We start from the raw sequence: 13978 nt of genomic DNA on the forward strand, positions 1-13978 counted from the left end.
AAGCACGGTACACTGTACTAAGCGCCTAGTAGTAGTGGTAATATTACTAACGGTCATGTCATTTACCGAGCATAGGCCACAGGATGGAGAAGTGACGGAGCTGACAACTCCCAGGCCCGAGCCCTTTCCACTAGACCACACTGCTTCCTGAGATGAAACCACCCAACCTCTTACTTCTTTCCTGGTCCGGTCAGCGGCGTCTTGTAAGATCTGCGAAATGGCGCGGTTCATTTTCTCTATTTCTTCTTTTTTTTGCTTCTCTTCAAACAGTACCTTAAGGAAAGCAATGAGGTGAAGCATTAATAACAGTAAAAAGAGCACACGGGGCCAGAAAAGTGGAATTTTTTTTTTAATGTCAGGGGAAATGTAGATCCAACAGACTGGGAATTCGCTGAGCGGTGGTTTGGAGTTCAGGTAGCACATAGCACACAGATGATTTGTGAAAGGATTTTTTTCATCATCATCATCATCAATCGTATTTATTGAGCGCTTACTGTGTGCAGAGCACTGTACTAAGCGTTTGGGAAGTACAAATTGGCAACATACAGAGACAGTCCCTACCCAACAGCGGGCTCACAGTCTAAAAGGGGGAGACAGAGAACAAAACCAAACATACTAACAAAATAAAATAAATAGAATAGATATGTACAAGTAAAATAAATATGGCAAACATCAGTTTCTTTGGCAAACATCAGTATATACCTGTATATATGTATATGTGTTTGTACATATTTATTACTCTATTTATTTATTTTAATTGTACATATCTATTCTATTTATTTTATTTTGTTAGTATGTTTGGTTTTGTTCTCTGTCTCCCCCTTTTAGACTGTGAGCCCACTGTTGGGTAGGGACTGTCTCTATATGTTGCCAACTTGTACTTCCCAAGTGCTTAGTACACTGGTCTGCACACAGTAAGCGCTCAATAAATACGACTGATTGATCAGTTCATGGTATTTACTGAGCATTTTCGAGGTGCAGGGCACTGTACTAGATGCTTGGGAGAGGCTTTTTCATGGTTTTTGTTAAGCGCTTACTATGTGCCAGGCACTGTACTAATGCTGGGGTAGATAGAAACTAATCAGGTTGGCCGCAGTCCGTGTCCCACCTGGGGCTCACAGCCTTATCCCCCATTTTACAGCTGAGGGGACTGAGGCACAGAGAAGTGAAGTGACTTGCTCAAGGTCACACAGCAGGCAAGTGGCAGAGCCGGGATCAGAACCCAGGTCCTTCTGACTTCTAGGCCTGGGCTCTGGCCACTAAGCCACATTAGTTGCACGGCAGAGCTGGTAGACACGTTCCCTGCCCACAAGGAGCTGACAGTCTGTCGATCAGTCAATCAGTGGTATTTGCTGGGTGCTTACTGCGTGCACAGCACTGTACTAGGTGCTCGGGAGAGTAGGGGAATGTATGGCATATAGGAGAATGTAAGGAGAAAGAACAGTGACTTGTGTGGATTTGGATCCCTACTTGTTTTGTTTTTATTGAGCACTTCTATTTTCTATTTTCAGAACCCCGACCTCACTGTGTCCCCTCAGCGGCCCTGGGAGACAAGGAGAGGCTGGTCTTACTATCCCCACTTTGCAGATGAGGAAACTGAGGCCCAGAGAGGTCAAATGGCTTGCCCACGATCACAAAGCAGGCCAGGGACAGAGCTGGGATTGGAACTCCGGTAAGGATCACGTCAATGAATTGTATCGTCTTCTCCCAAGCACTCGGTCAAGAGCTCTGCACGCACGCAGTAGACTGGAAGCTCTTCTGCGTGCCAAATCTGTTGTCTTGTACTATCCAAGCGCTTAGTACAGTGCTCTGCACACAGAGAGCACCCAACAGATACCATTGCTGTTTCGTCCCACAAAATCTGCACCTTCAGGGCTCAGACTGTCGGTGCTAACAGATGACAGACTTTTTTTTAAAAGCTATTTGTCAAATATGTGCCAGGCACTGTACTAAGTGCTGGGGTAGATTTGAGGTAATCGGGTTGGACACAGTCCCTTTCCCACATGAGACTCACAATAATCATAACAACAATAATGATAATAATGGCTGTATTGGTTTCTAGACTGAGCCCCTTTCTAGACTGGGAGCCTGTTGTTGCGTAGGGACCGTCTCTATATGATGCCGACTTGTAAGAATAATAATAATAATAATTTTGACTTTTGTTAAGCGCTTTCTATGTGCAAAGCACTGTTCCAAGCGCTGGGGAGGATTCAGGGTGATCGGGCTGTCCCATGTGGGGCTCACAATCTTAACCCCCATTTTACAGATGAGGTCACTGAAGCACAGAGAAATGAAGTGACTTGCCCAAAGCCACACAGCTGACAAGCGGCGGAGTTGGGATTTGAACCCCTGACCTCTGACTCCCAAGCCCGTGCTCTTTCCGCTGAGCCACGCCGCTTCTCGTGCTTCTTGTCCTTCCCAAGTGCTTAGTACAGTGCTCTGCACGCAGTGAGCGCTCAGTAAATACGATCGAATGAACGAATGAAGTGCTGACTATGAGCTAGACACTCTATTAAGGGGAATCCTGTCACCTGGCACTTGTGAAGGTTGGCCTCTTCCAGGAGCTGGGTGCTGTCGCGGACTTTAAGGAACGCTTCGTACTTCTCCTTCTCGAGCTTGACGCACCTGGCTCGGAGTTCTTGGCTTTCCTTTTCCAGCTCCGCCCGCTCGCCGCGGAACCGCTCGGCGTTCTGAGTAGCCGCCCGCAACCTGTGAGGAAACGGTCACCTGTCCTTGCTGTGTGACTGCCAATTTGTACTTCCCAAGCGCTTAGTACAGTGCTCTGCACATAGTAAGCGCTCAATAAATACGATTGATGATGATGATGATGATGATGGCTAGAGCCCGGGCCTGGGAATCAGAGGGTCGTGGGTTCTAATCCCGGCTCCACCGCTTGTCTGCTGGGTGACCTTGGGTAAGTCATTTCCCTTGAACTCATCTGTAAAATGGGGGTTGGGACTGTGAGCCCCACACGGGTCAGGGACTGTGTCCAACTCCATTTGCCTGTATCCACCCCAGCGCTTACTACAGTGTCTGACACATAGTTAGCACTTAACAAGTACTATCATTATTATTATTGGTGGGTTGGGAGGATCCAAGTCTTCAGTCACTTTATCCACAGCCCAGAATAGTTTCTAGGTAGGAAAAGGTTGACTCTCATTCTTTTTTATTTTATTTTATGGCATTTAAGTGCTTATTATGTGCCAGACACTGTTCTAAGCACTGGGATGGATACAAGCTAATTAGGTTGGACATGACCCAAGCCCCACATGGGGCTCACAGTCTTAGTCCTCATTTTCCAGATGAGGTAACTGACTCCCAGAAATGTGAAGTGACTTGCCCAAGGTCACCCAGCAGGCAAGTGGCAGAGCGGGAATTAGAACCCGGGTCCTTCTGATGCCCACGTCTGGGCTCTATCCACTAGACTACGCTGCTCTTGATTATAAATGTTTTATTTATATGTGTTCCCTCACTCGGCTCTGGCATGTTAATGAAATGAATAATAACAATGATTGTGGTAATTATTAAGTGCTTTCTATGTGCCAAGCACTGCACTAAGTACTGGGGTAAGTACCAGATCATCAGGTCAGACACAGAGTCCCTGTCCTACACAGGGCTCACAGGCTAAGAAGGAGAGAGAACAGGGATGGACCCCCTATTATATAGATGGGGAACCTGAGGCCCAGAGAAGTGAAGTGACTCACCCAAGGTCACACAGCATTCATTCATTCATTCATTAATTCAATCGTATTTATGGAGCGCTTACTGTGTGCAGAGCACTGTAATAATAATAATAATAATAATAATGATGGCATGTATTAAGCACTTACTATGTGCAAAGCACTGTTCTAAGCGCTGGGGAGGTTACAAGGTGCTCAGGTGGTCCCACGGGGGGCTCACGGTCTTAATCCCCATTTTCCAGATGAGGTAACTGAGGCCCAGAGAAGTGAAGTGACTTGCCCAAAGTCACACAGCGGACAATTGTCGGAGCCGGGGTTTGAACCCATGAACTCTGACTCCAAAGCCCGGGCTCTTTCCACTGAGCCACGCTGCTTCTCCAGTGCTCTTAGTACAGTGCCCTGCACACAGTAAGAGCTCAATAAATACGATTGGATGAATGATTTTTTTAAATTTTTATTAACGTCTGTCTCTCCCCTTCTAGACTTTAAGCTAGTTGTGAGCAGGGAACATGTTTACCCACTCCGTTTTACTAGACTGTCCCAAGGGCTTAATCCAGTGCCCTGCACACAATAAGCCCTCAATAAATACCACCGATGGATTGATTTCTGTAAGTTCCTTAGTGTGAACGAGGTGTTGCATAAATCTATGAATCCTGCTGCAGCTTCATGACAGTTCTTGGCATAACTGATTGGTGGAGTCTGAACAGCTTAAAGCGTTTTCTCATTTAGCTCTTTACCTGGTTTCTAACAGCTTTATATCTGATTGTAGCTGCTGGGAAAACCGCTCGGCTTCCTCCTCCCTCCCGTGAGCGGATGACAGATCTTCTTCCTGGACGTCGGAGAGAGCGGAGCACACGCTTTGAGGTTACCACAAAACCTGGACTTAAATCAGTATTTATCGAGTGCTTACTCTGTGCAGGGCGCTGCACGGAGCGCTTGGGAGAGGACAGTACAACAGAGTTGGTAGACACGTTACCAGATGTTAATATACGTATTGGCCACCTAACGGCAAGTGAGAGCCCCCTCATTTGGATCGAAAGCCGCTTTGGCTTTGACGAAGTGTGTTTTGCGTCGGTTGGACAGTTCGGATTCGGGCTAGAGAGGGGCAGCGCTTTGTCTGCACACAGTAGATGGTATACCCCTGCCACTCCCCAGTGGTCAGGGACTGAGATGAGAACTTAGAACCCCCTTTCCTCTTCTCCCACTCCCTTCTGCGTCGCCCCGACCTTCTCCTTTTATTCCCCCCAGCCCCACAGCCCTTAGGTCCATATCCGTCGTTTATTGATTTCTATTAGTGTCCCTCTTTAAGCTGCTTGTAGGCAGCGAATGTGTCCATTCTGTTATTCTCTTGTCCTCTCCCAAGTTCTTCATCCAGTGCTCTGTACACAGTAAGCTCTCTCTCCCCCCGGGTCCTGGATACATCCCCAAACCCCCTTGCCCCCTGCTCTGGTACCTTTTTTTGAACCTGAACTACAAGGTCTCCCATCTCTTTGGTCAGCACTTCCACTTGGAAAGTTGCTTTTCTGAGATCAGATTTGGTCTGCCTGCCAGGGAGAAAAGGAGAAGTCAATCAACTGGTCATATTCATTGAGCGCTTACTGTGGGTAGAGCCCTGGGCTAAGCAATGGGGAGAGGACAATACAACGGAGTTGGTAGACTTTCCCTGCCCACCGGGATGTTACGGACTAGGTGGGGAGACAGACATTAATAGAAATAAATTAGGGATGTGGACATAAACTCTCCCTCCTACTTAGGAAGTCCAATGTGGGACAGGGACTGTGTCCAGCCTAATTAACCTGTACCTACCTCAGCGCTTAAAACAGTGTTTGACTCAGAATAAGCGCCGAACATATAGCGTAAAAAAAAAGAAAGTGCTGTGGGCTGAGGGTGAGGTGACTATCAAGTGCTTAGACGGGACAGATCCAAGTCCTTGGGTGATCCAGAAGGGAGAGGGAATTGGATCAAGGAAGGCTTCTTGGAGGAGGTGTGCTTTTGGGAGGGTTTTGAAGGTGGGGATAGCGGTGGTCAGTTGGATGTGAAGGACGGGGGGGAGGTATTCCAGGCCAGAGGCGGGACGTGGGCGAGGGGTCGGCAGCGAGATGGAGGGACGGTGAGTAGGTTGGCGTATGAGCGCAGTGTGCAGGCTGGGAAAATTCATTAGAGAGGATTTGGCAGAAACAGTTCCTGCGCACGAGGGGCATATAGCCTACCGGGGGAGACGGACATTAAAAATACTTAGAGTCCATCAGTCAACGATAGTAGGAGATCAGTAAGGTAAGGTGGGCTGGGATGACCTTTTGGAGTGTTTTAAAGCTGGCGGCGAGGAATTTCTTTTGGATGAAGAGGTGGAATGGGCAACCACTGAAGCTTCTTGCACTTTTTCTTCACCCCTCCGTCAGCGCCAGATTCATAAGTGAGTCATTTATATTAACGGCTGTCCTCTTCATCTAGACTGGAAGCTCATTGTGGGCAGGGGACGTGTCTACCAACTGTGTTGTATTGTCCTCTCCCAAACGCTTAGTGCAGTGCTCTACACCCATTGTGCACTCAGTAAATTGGATTGATTTTGAGGTGTAGGGAAACGTGGACTGAACACTGTTTCAAAAAGATGATCCGGGCACTTTCTTTTTTTTACGCTATATGTTCGGCGCTTATTCTGAGTCAAACACTGTTTTAAGCGCTGAGGTAGGGACAGGTTAATTAGGCTGGACACAGTCCCTGTCCCACATTGGACTTCCTAAGTACAAGGGAGAGTTTGTGTCCACATCCCTAATTTATTTCTGTAAATGTCTGTCTCCCCACCTAGTCCGTAACATCCTGGTGGGCAGGGAAAGTCTACCAACTCGGTTGTGTCGTCCTCTCCCCATTGCGTACCTCCCCAAAGTGAGGTACGGACCGGAGTGGGGAGAAGCGGGAGGCAGGGAGGTCAGCGAGGAGGCTGATGCAGCGATCGAGGCTTTCGGATATTCGGATTTCAGCTTTCGGAGAGGAGACGGGGTTAGATGAACGTGGGAGCAGTTGGGATGGAGAGGAAAGGGTGGATTTTAGCGGTGTTGTGAAGGTCGAACTCCCGGGACTGCGTAAGGGGGTTGAGTTAGAGAGATGAGTCGAGGATAAAGCCAAGACTATAACAGAATACGGAGAAGCAGTGTGGCCTAGTGGGTAAAGCCCAGGCTTGGGCATCAGAAGGATCTGCGTTCCAATCCCGGCTCTGCCACTTGTCTGCCGTGTGACCTTGGGCAAGTCACTTCACTTCTCTGTGCTTCAGTTATCTGTCAAATGGGGATGAAGACTTGTGAGCCCCATGCGGGGCAGAGACTGTGTCTAATCTGACAACCTTGTATCTACCACAGCGCTTGGTACAGTGCCTGCCACGCTGTAAGTGCTTAACAAATACCTTAAAAACACACACAAAACCCCCCCAAAAAACAGAAGGTATTAGAGAAGGATTTTTCCGAGTACCTAAGTTGTGTCCGCAGCTGCTCGACTTCTTCCCTCTGCTCGGTTATTGCTTTCAGAAACTCTTGGTTCGTCTGCCGGAGAGAACCAAAATCAAATGGGAGAATCTAGAGGCTCTATTATGTTTCTTATTTTGAGGGCTTGGACCTTTAGGGAAGCAGTGTGGCTTTGTAGAAAGAGCACGGGCTTAGGAGTCAGAGGTCGTGGGTTCTAATCCCGGCCCTGCCGCTTGTCTGCTGTGTGACTTTGGGCAAGTCGCTTCACTTCTCTGTGCCTCAGTGACCTCACCTGTAAAATGGGGATTAAGACTGGGAGCCCCACGTGGGACAACGTGATGTCCTTGTATTTACCCCACTGCTTAAAACAGTGCTTAGCACATAGTAAGCGCTTAACAAATACCATCATTATTATTATTATTTTATAGAGCCCGGGCCTTGGAGTCAGAAGGACCTGGGCCTCATCCTGGCTCTGCCACTTGTCTGCTGCGTGACCTTGGGGAAGTCACTTGACTCCTCTAGGCCTCAGTGACCTCATTTGGAAAACAGGGATGAAGACTGCGAGCCCCATGTTGGACCTGGACTGTGTCCACCTGATTACCTTGCATCTACCTCAGTGCTTAGAACAGTGTCTGGCACACAGTAAGTGCTTAACAAATGCCATAAAAAATAGCTTTTTTGCAGCTAGGAATTTTACATCATTAAACATTCACACGAAGAAAGTCTCTATATGTTGCCAACATGTACTTCCCAAGCACTTAGTACAGTTCTCTGCACACAGTAAGTGCTCAATAAATATGATTGATTGACTGAAGAAAGAGGAGGTTAAGAGGGCTCCTTATTTTCACAGTATGGATTCCTCCCGAGGGGCCTTATCAAAATGAAAAGATTCTCCCTGTGGACATCTTTTCCCTATTAATGACTTGGGGCCTGTTTCTCCACTTACCGCCTCGATGTCTTCATTGGCTATGTGGAGCTTCCGGGTCAGCTGTTGGAAATTGTTCAGTTGATCCTAAAGCCATCAATCAATCAGTCAGTCAATCAGTGGTATTTTTTTGAGCACTTACTGTGTGCAGAGCACTGCATTAATATTAAGCACCTGGGAGAGGACAACAGGATAGAGTTGGGAGACATGTTCCCTGCCCACAACGAGCTCACAGCCTACAGATGAGCTTATAAAGATAAACTTAAAGGGGGTATTTTGTAAGGCTGTACTTTGTGCTGAGTGCTGGGGTAGATTCATCTTTGCTTTGCACATGGTAAGCGCTTAATAAGTGCCATTATTATTATTATTATTATTATTATTATTGTTATGGGGATTAAGACTGTGAGCCCTTCGTGGGACAACCTGATCACCTTGTATCCCCCCAGTGCTTAGAACAGTGCTTTGCACATAGTAAGCGCTTAAATGCCATTATTATTATTATGGGGATTAAGACTGTGAGCCCCCAATGTGACCTCCCCAGCGCTTAGAACAGTGCTTTGCACATAGTAAGCGCTTAATAAATGCCATTATTATAATCAGGTTGGACACAGTCCCCCTCCCACACGGGGCTCGCAGTCTCAATCGGTTGTATTGAGGTTTTACTGAGTGCAGAGCACTGTACTAAGCGCTTAGGAGAGGGAAGCGGATTGGTCTAGTGCTCGTGGCTTCTCATCCCGGCTCCGTTACCGCTCTGCTGTGTGACCTTGGGCGCTTCTTTGTGCCTCAGCAGCAAACCTTGTGACTCCCAGGCCCCTGCCCTAACCCTATGCAGCAGACAAACGGCATCGTTATCAATCGTATTTATTGAGCGCTTACTGTGTGCAGGGCACTGTACTAAGCGCTTGGGAAGTACAAGTTGGCAACATATAGAGACAGTCCCTACCCAACAGTGGGCTCACAGTCTAAAAGGGGAAACGGCAGCAAACCTTGTGACTCCCAGGCCCGTGCCCTAACCCTATGCAGCAGACAAATGGCAGCAAACCTTGTGACTCCCAGGCCCCTGCCCTAACCCTATGCAGCAGACGAACGGCATCATTATCGTTCGTACTTATTGAGCGCTTACTGTGTGCAGAGCACTGTACTAAGCGCTTGGGAAGTACAAGTTGGCAACATATAGAGACAGTCCCTACCCAACAGTGGGCTCACAGTGTAAAAGGGGGAGACAGAGAACAAAACCAAACATACTAACAAAATTAAATAGAATAGATACGTACACGTAAAATAAATAAATAAATAGAGTAACAAATATGTACAAACATATATACATATATACAGGTGCTGTGGGGAAGGGAAGGAGGTAAGATGGTGGGGGATGGAGAGGGGGATAAAGGGGAGAGGAAGGAAGGGGCTCAGTCTGGGAAGGCCTCCTGGAGGAGGTGAGCTCTTAGTAGGGCCTTGAAGGCCCTACCCAACAGTGGGCTCACAGTCTAAAAGGGGAAATGACAGCAAACCTTGTGACTCCCAGGCCCCTGCCCTAACCCTATGCAGCAGACAAAGGGCAGCAAACCTTGTGACTCCCTGGCCCCTGCCCTAACCCTATGCAGCAGACAAATGGCATCATTATCAATCGTATTTATTGAGCGCTTACTGTGTGTGGAGCGCTGTACTAAGCGCTTGGGAAGTACAAGTTGGCAACATATAGAGACAATCCCTATCATCAATCATATTTCATCAATCGTATTTATTGAGCGCTTACTGTGTGCAGAGCACTTTACTAAGCGCTTGGGAAGTACAAGTTGGCAACATATAGAGACAGTCCCTACCCAACAGTGGGCTCACAGTCTAAAAGGGGGAGACAGAGAACAAAACCAAACATACTAACAAAATAAAATAAATAGAATAAATATGTACACGTAAAATAAATAAATAAATAGAGTAACAAATATGTACAAACATATATACATATATACAGGTGCTGTGGGGAAGGGAAGGAGGTAAGATGGGGGGGATGGAGAGGGGGATGAGGGGGAGAGGGAGGAAGGGGCTCAGTCTGGGAAGGCCTCCTGGAGGAGGTGAGCTCTTAGTAGGGCCTTGAAGGCCCTACCCAACAGTGGGCTCACAGTCTAAAAGGGGAAATGACAGCAAACCTTGTGACTCCCAGGCCCGTGCCCTAACCCTATGCAGCAGACAAATGGCAGCAAACCTTGTGACTCCCTGGCCCGTGCCCCATCCCTATGCAGCAGACAAATGGCATCATTATCAATCGTATTTATTGAGCGCTCGCTTACTGTGTGCAGAGCACTGTACTAAGCGCTTGGGAAGTACAAGTTGGCAACATAGAGAGACAGTCCCTACCAGCAGTTGGCTCACAGTCTAAAAGGGGAAATGGCAGCAAACCTTTTGACTCCCAGGCCCCTGCCCTAACCCCATGCAGCAGACAAACGGCAGCAAACCTTGTGACTCCCAGGCCCCTGCCCTAACCCTATACAGCAGACAAATGGCATCATTATTGATCGTATTTATTGAGCGCTTACTATGTGCAGAGCACTGTACTAAGCGCTTGGGAAGTACAAGTTGGCAACATATAGAGACAGTCCCTACCCAACAGTGGGCTCACAGTCTAAAAGGAGAAATGGCAGCAAACCTTGTGACTCCCAGGCCCCTGCCCTAACCCTATGCAGCAGACAAATGGCAGCAAACCTTGTGACTCCCAGGCCCCTGCCCTAACCCTATGCAGCAGACAAATGGCATCATTATCAATCGTATTTACTGAGCGCTTACTGTGTGCAGAGCACTGTACTAAGCGCTTGGGAAGTACAAGTTGGCAACATATAGTGACAGTCCCTATCATCAATCGTATTTCATCAATCGTATTTATTGAGCGCTTACTGTGTGCAGAGCACTTTACTAAGCGCTTGGGAAGTACAAGTTGGCAACATATAGAGACAGTCCCTACCCAACAGTGGGCTCACAGTCTAAAAGGGGGAGACAGAGAACAAAACCAAACATACTAACAAAATAAAATAAATAGAATAAATATGTACACGTAAAATAAATAAATAAATAAATAGAGTAACAAATATGTACAAACATATATACATATATACAGGTGCTGTGGGGAAGGGAAGGAGGTAAGATGGGGGGGATGGAGAGGGGATGAGGGGGAGAGGAAGGAAGGGGCTCAGTCTGGGAAGGCCTCCTGGAGGAGGTGAGCTCTTAGTAGGGCCTTGAAGGCCCTACCCAACAGTGGGCTCACAGTCTAAAAGGGGAAATGACAGCAAACCTTGTGACTCCCAGGCCCGTGCCCTAACCCTATGCGGCAGACAAATGGCATCATTATCAATCGTATTTATTGAGCGCTTACTGTGTGCAGAGCACTGTACTAAGCGCTTGGGAAGTACAAGTTGGCAACATATAGAGACAGTCCCTACCCAACAGTGGGCTCACAGTCTAAAAGGGGAAATGGCAGCAAACCTTGTGACTCCCAGGCCCCTGCCCTAACCCTATGCAGCAGACAAATGGCATCATTATCAATCGTATTTATTGAGCGCTTACTGTGTGCAGAGCACTGTACTAAGCGCTTGGGAAGTACACGTTGGCAACATATAGAGACAGTCTCTACCCAACAGTGGGCTCACAGTCTAAAAGGGGAAATGGCAGCAAACCTTGTGACTCCCAGGCCCCTGCCCTAACTCTATGCAGCAGACAAATGGCATCATTATCAATCGTATTTATTGAGCGCTTACTGTGTGCAGAGCACTGCACTAAGCACTTGGGAAGTACAAGTTGGCAACGTATAGAGACGGTCCCTACCCAACAGTGGGCTCACAGTCTAGAACCCAGAGCTTAGTACAGTGCTTGGCACATAGTATACACTTAATACATACCATAAAAAAATGTGTGAGAAATCCTACCCATTTCACAATCACGGCCACTGAGGCCCATAGTGAACACTCGAGAAGGGGGAGACGGACGACAAGACCAAACATGTGGACAGGTGTCAAGTCATCAGAATACATAGAAATAAAGCTAGATGCACATCATTAGCGCAGTAAATAGAATAGTAAATATGTACATGTAAAATAGAGTAATAAATCTGTACAAACACATATACAGGTGCTGTGGGGAGGGGAAGGAGGTAGGGCCGGGGGGATACCATAATTATTAATTATTGTTATTACTGGCATATAGTAGGCGCTTAGCAAATATCACAATTTTTTTTTTTTCTGGAGGTGGAGTGTATGACTAGGGTTGTGTCTGGGGAGTAGAGGGGGTGAGGCTGAGATGTTACCCTTTGCTTCTGCCTCTCAGCTTCCTGAACGTAGACGTCGCTCACGTGTTCCTGGTAAACCCGCTGCAGCCTGGCTAGTTCCTGAGACACCGTCTGCCACAGTTGTACAGCCTGCTGCTTCTCCTGGAAGACCACATCGAGGCACCATTCAGGAATCTTCAATCCGTCAACCAACCGATCGGTGGTATTTATTGGGCGAGTCCGTTGTTGGGTAGGGGCCGTCTCTGTATGTTGCCGACTTGCACTCCCCAAGCGCTTAGTATGGTGCTCTGCACGCAGTAAGCGCTCAAGAAATACGATTGAATGAATAAGCACTTACTCTGTGCAAACCACTGGGCTCAGCGCTTGGGAGAGGACAACACAGCAGAACTAGCAGGCGCGTTCCCTACCCAGAATGAGTTTACAGTTTTGGGGGGGAGGACAGACTTTAATATGAATTAATAAGCAATTAATAGAATTGTATTTAATTGTCACCTGTGTATTCTCTCCTCGGGCTTAGTACAGGCTTATCTATTATCTAATAGATAATTTAAAGATATGTACATCAGTGCGGCGGGGCGGATATCAAATTATAGTAAATAATAATGATGGCATTTATTAAGCACTTACTATGTGCACAGCACTGTTCTAAGCACTGGGGAGATTACAAGGTGATTGGGTGGTCCCACGGGAGGCTCACAGTCTTAATCCCCATTTTCCAGATGAGGGAACTGAGGCACAGAGAAGTGAAGTGACTTGCCCCAAGTCCCACAGCTGACAATTGGCAGAGCGGGGGTTTGAACCCATGACCTCTGACTCCAAAGCCTGGGCTCTTTCCACTGATCCACACTGCTTCTCTATTCGATCGGTGCAGAGCACTGGACTGAGCGTTTGGGAGAGGCCGAGAGCTGGTAGAAGCGGTCCTGCCCCTCGAGGAGCTGGCCTTCTACAGTGTGCATGCACTGTACTGAATGCTTGGACGAGGACAGTATAGTTAGTAGACACCATCCTTGCCCTCAAGGAGCTTACGGTCTACTGTGTGCACATAATCAATTGTATTTTTTGAGTGCTTACTGTGTGCAGAGCACTGTACTAAGTGCCTGGGCGAGGACAGGATAACAACAGAGCAGACACATTAGCTGCCCACAATGAGCCAACAGTCTAGAGGGGAGAGCAATGGACTGAGCAGTTGGAAGTGATAATGGAGTGAGTTTACATGCTCCGTGCCCTCAGGGAGCTGACAGTCTACTAGGGGAAACAGCCACCATCAATGAATCAGTTGTATTTATTGAATGCCTACTGTAGATATAGCGCCGTACTAAATGTTTAGGAGAGAATAACAGAGTTAGCAGACCTGATCCCAGCCCCTGATGATCTTCCAGTTTCGCTGGGAGACAGACATAAAATAACTTATGCACAGAAAAAGGGAGATGAACAGCATGGCCTGGTGGATAGAGCACAGGCTTGGAAGTCAGAATACCCGTGTTTTAATCCTGGCTCTGCCGCTTGCCTGCTGCAGGACACTGGGCAAGTCCCTTCACTTCTCTGGGCCTCAGTTCCCTCATCTGAAAAGTGGGGATTCCTTACCTCTTCTCCCTCGTACTTAGACTGTGGGCCCCATGTGAGGTCTGATGATGATGTGCCTACC

At 47.6% G+C, this 13978-nt stretch overlaps 1 protein-coding gene across 1 annotated transcript in view; it reads right to left on the reverse strand.

Annotated features, from left to right (window-relative positions):
* Window positions 1-13978, reverse strand: part of SCLT1 (sodium channel and clathrin linker 1) — a 47761-nt gene that overhangs the window by 15357 nt on the left and 18426 nt on the right. Inside the window, exons 6-12 of the mRNA XM_038748095.1 lie at window positions 12352-12474; window positions 8082-8147; window positions 7143-7213; window positions 5134-5224; window positions 4418-4509; window positions 2532-2709; window positions 175-273 (exon numbers count right to left, since the gene is read on the reverse strand). Coding sequence (XP_038604023.1) covers window positions 175-273; window positions 2532-2709; window positions 4418-4509; window positions 5134-5224; window positions 7143-7213; window positions 8082-8147; window positions 12352-12474 — 720 coding nt within the window. The remainder of the gene's footprint in view (window positions 1-174; window positions 274-2531; window positions 2710-4417; window positions 4510-5133; window positions 5225-7142; window positions 7214-8081; window positions 8148-12351; window positions 12475-13978) is intronic.

Source organism: Tachyglossus aculeatus, chromosome 6 (genome assembly GCF_015852505.1).
Source record: "Tachyglossus aculeatus isolate mTacAcu1 chromosome 6, mTacAcu1.pri, whole genome shotgun sequence".
NCBI lineage: Eukaryota > Metazoa > Chordata > Mammalia > Monotremata > Tachyglossidae > Tachyglossus > Tachyglossus aculeatus.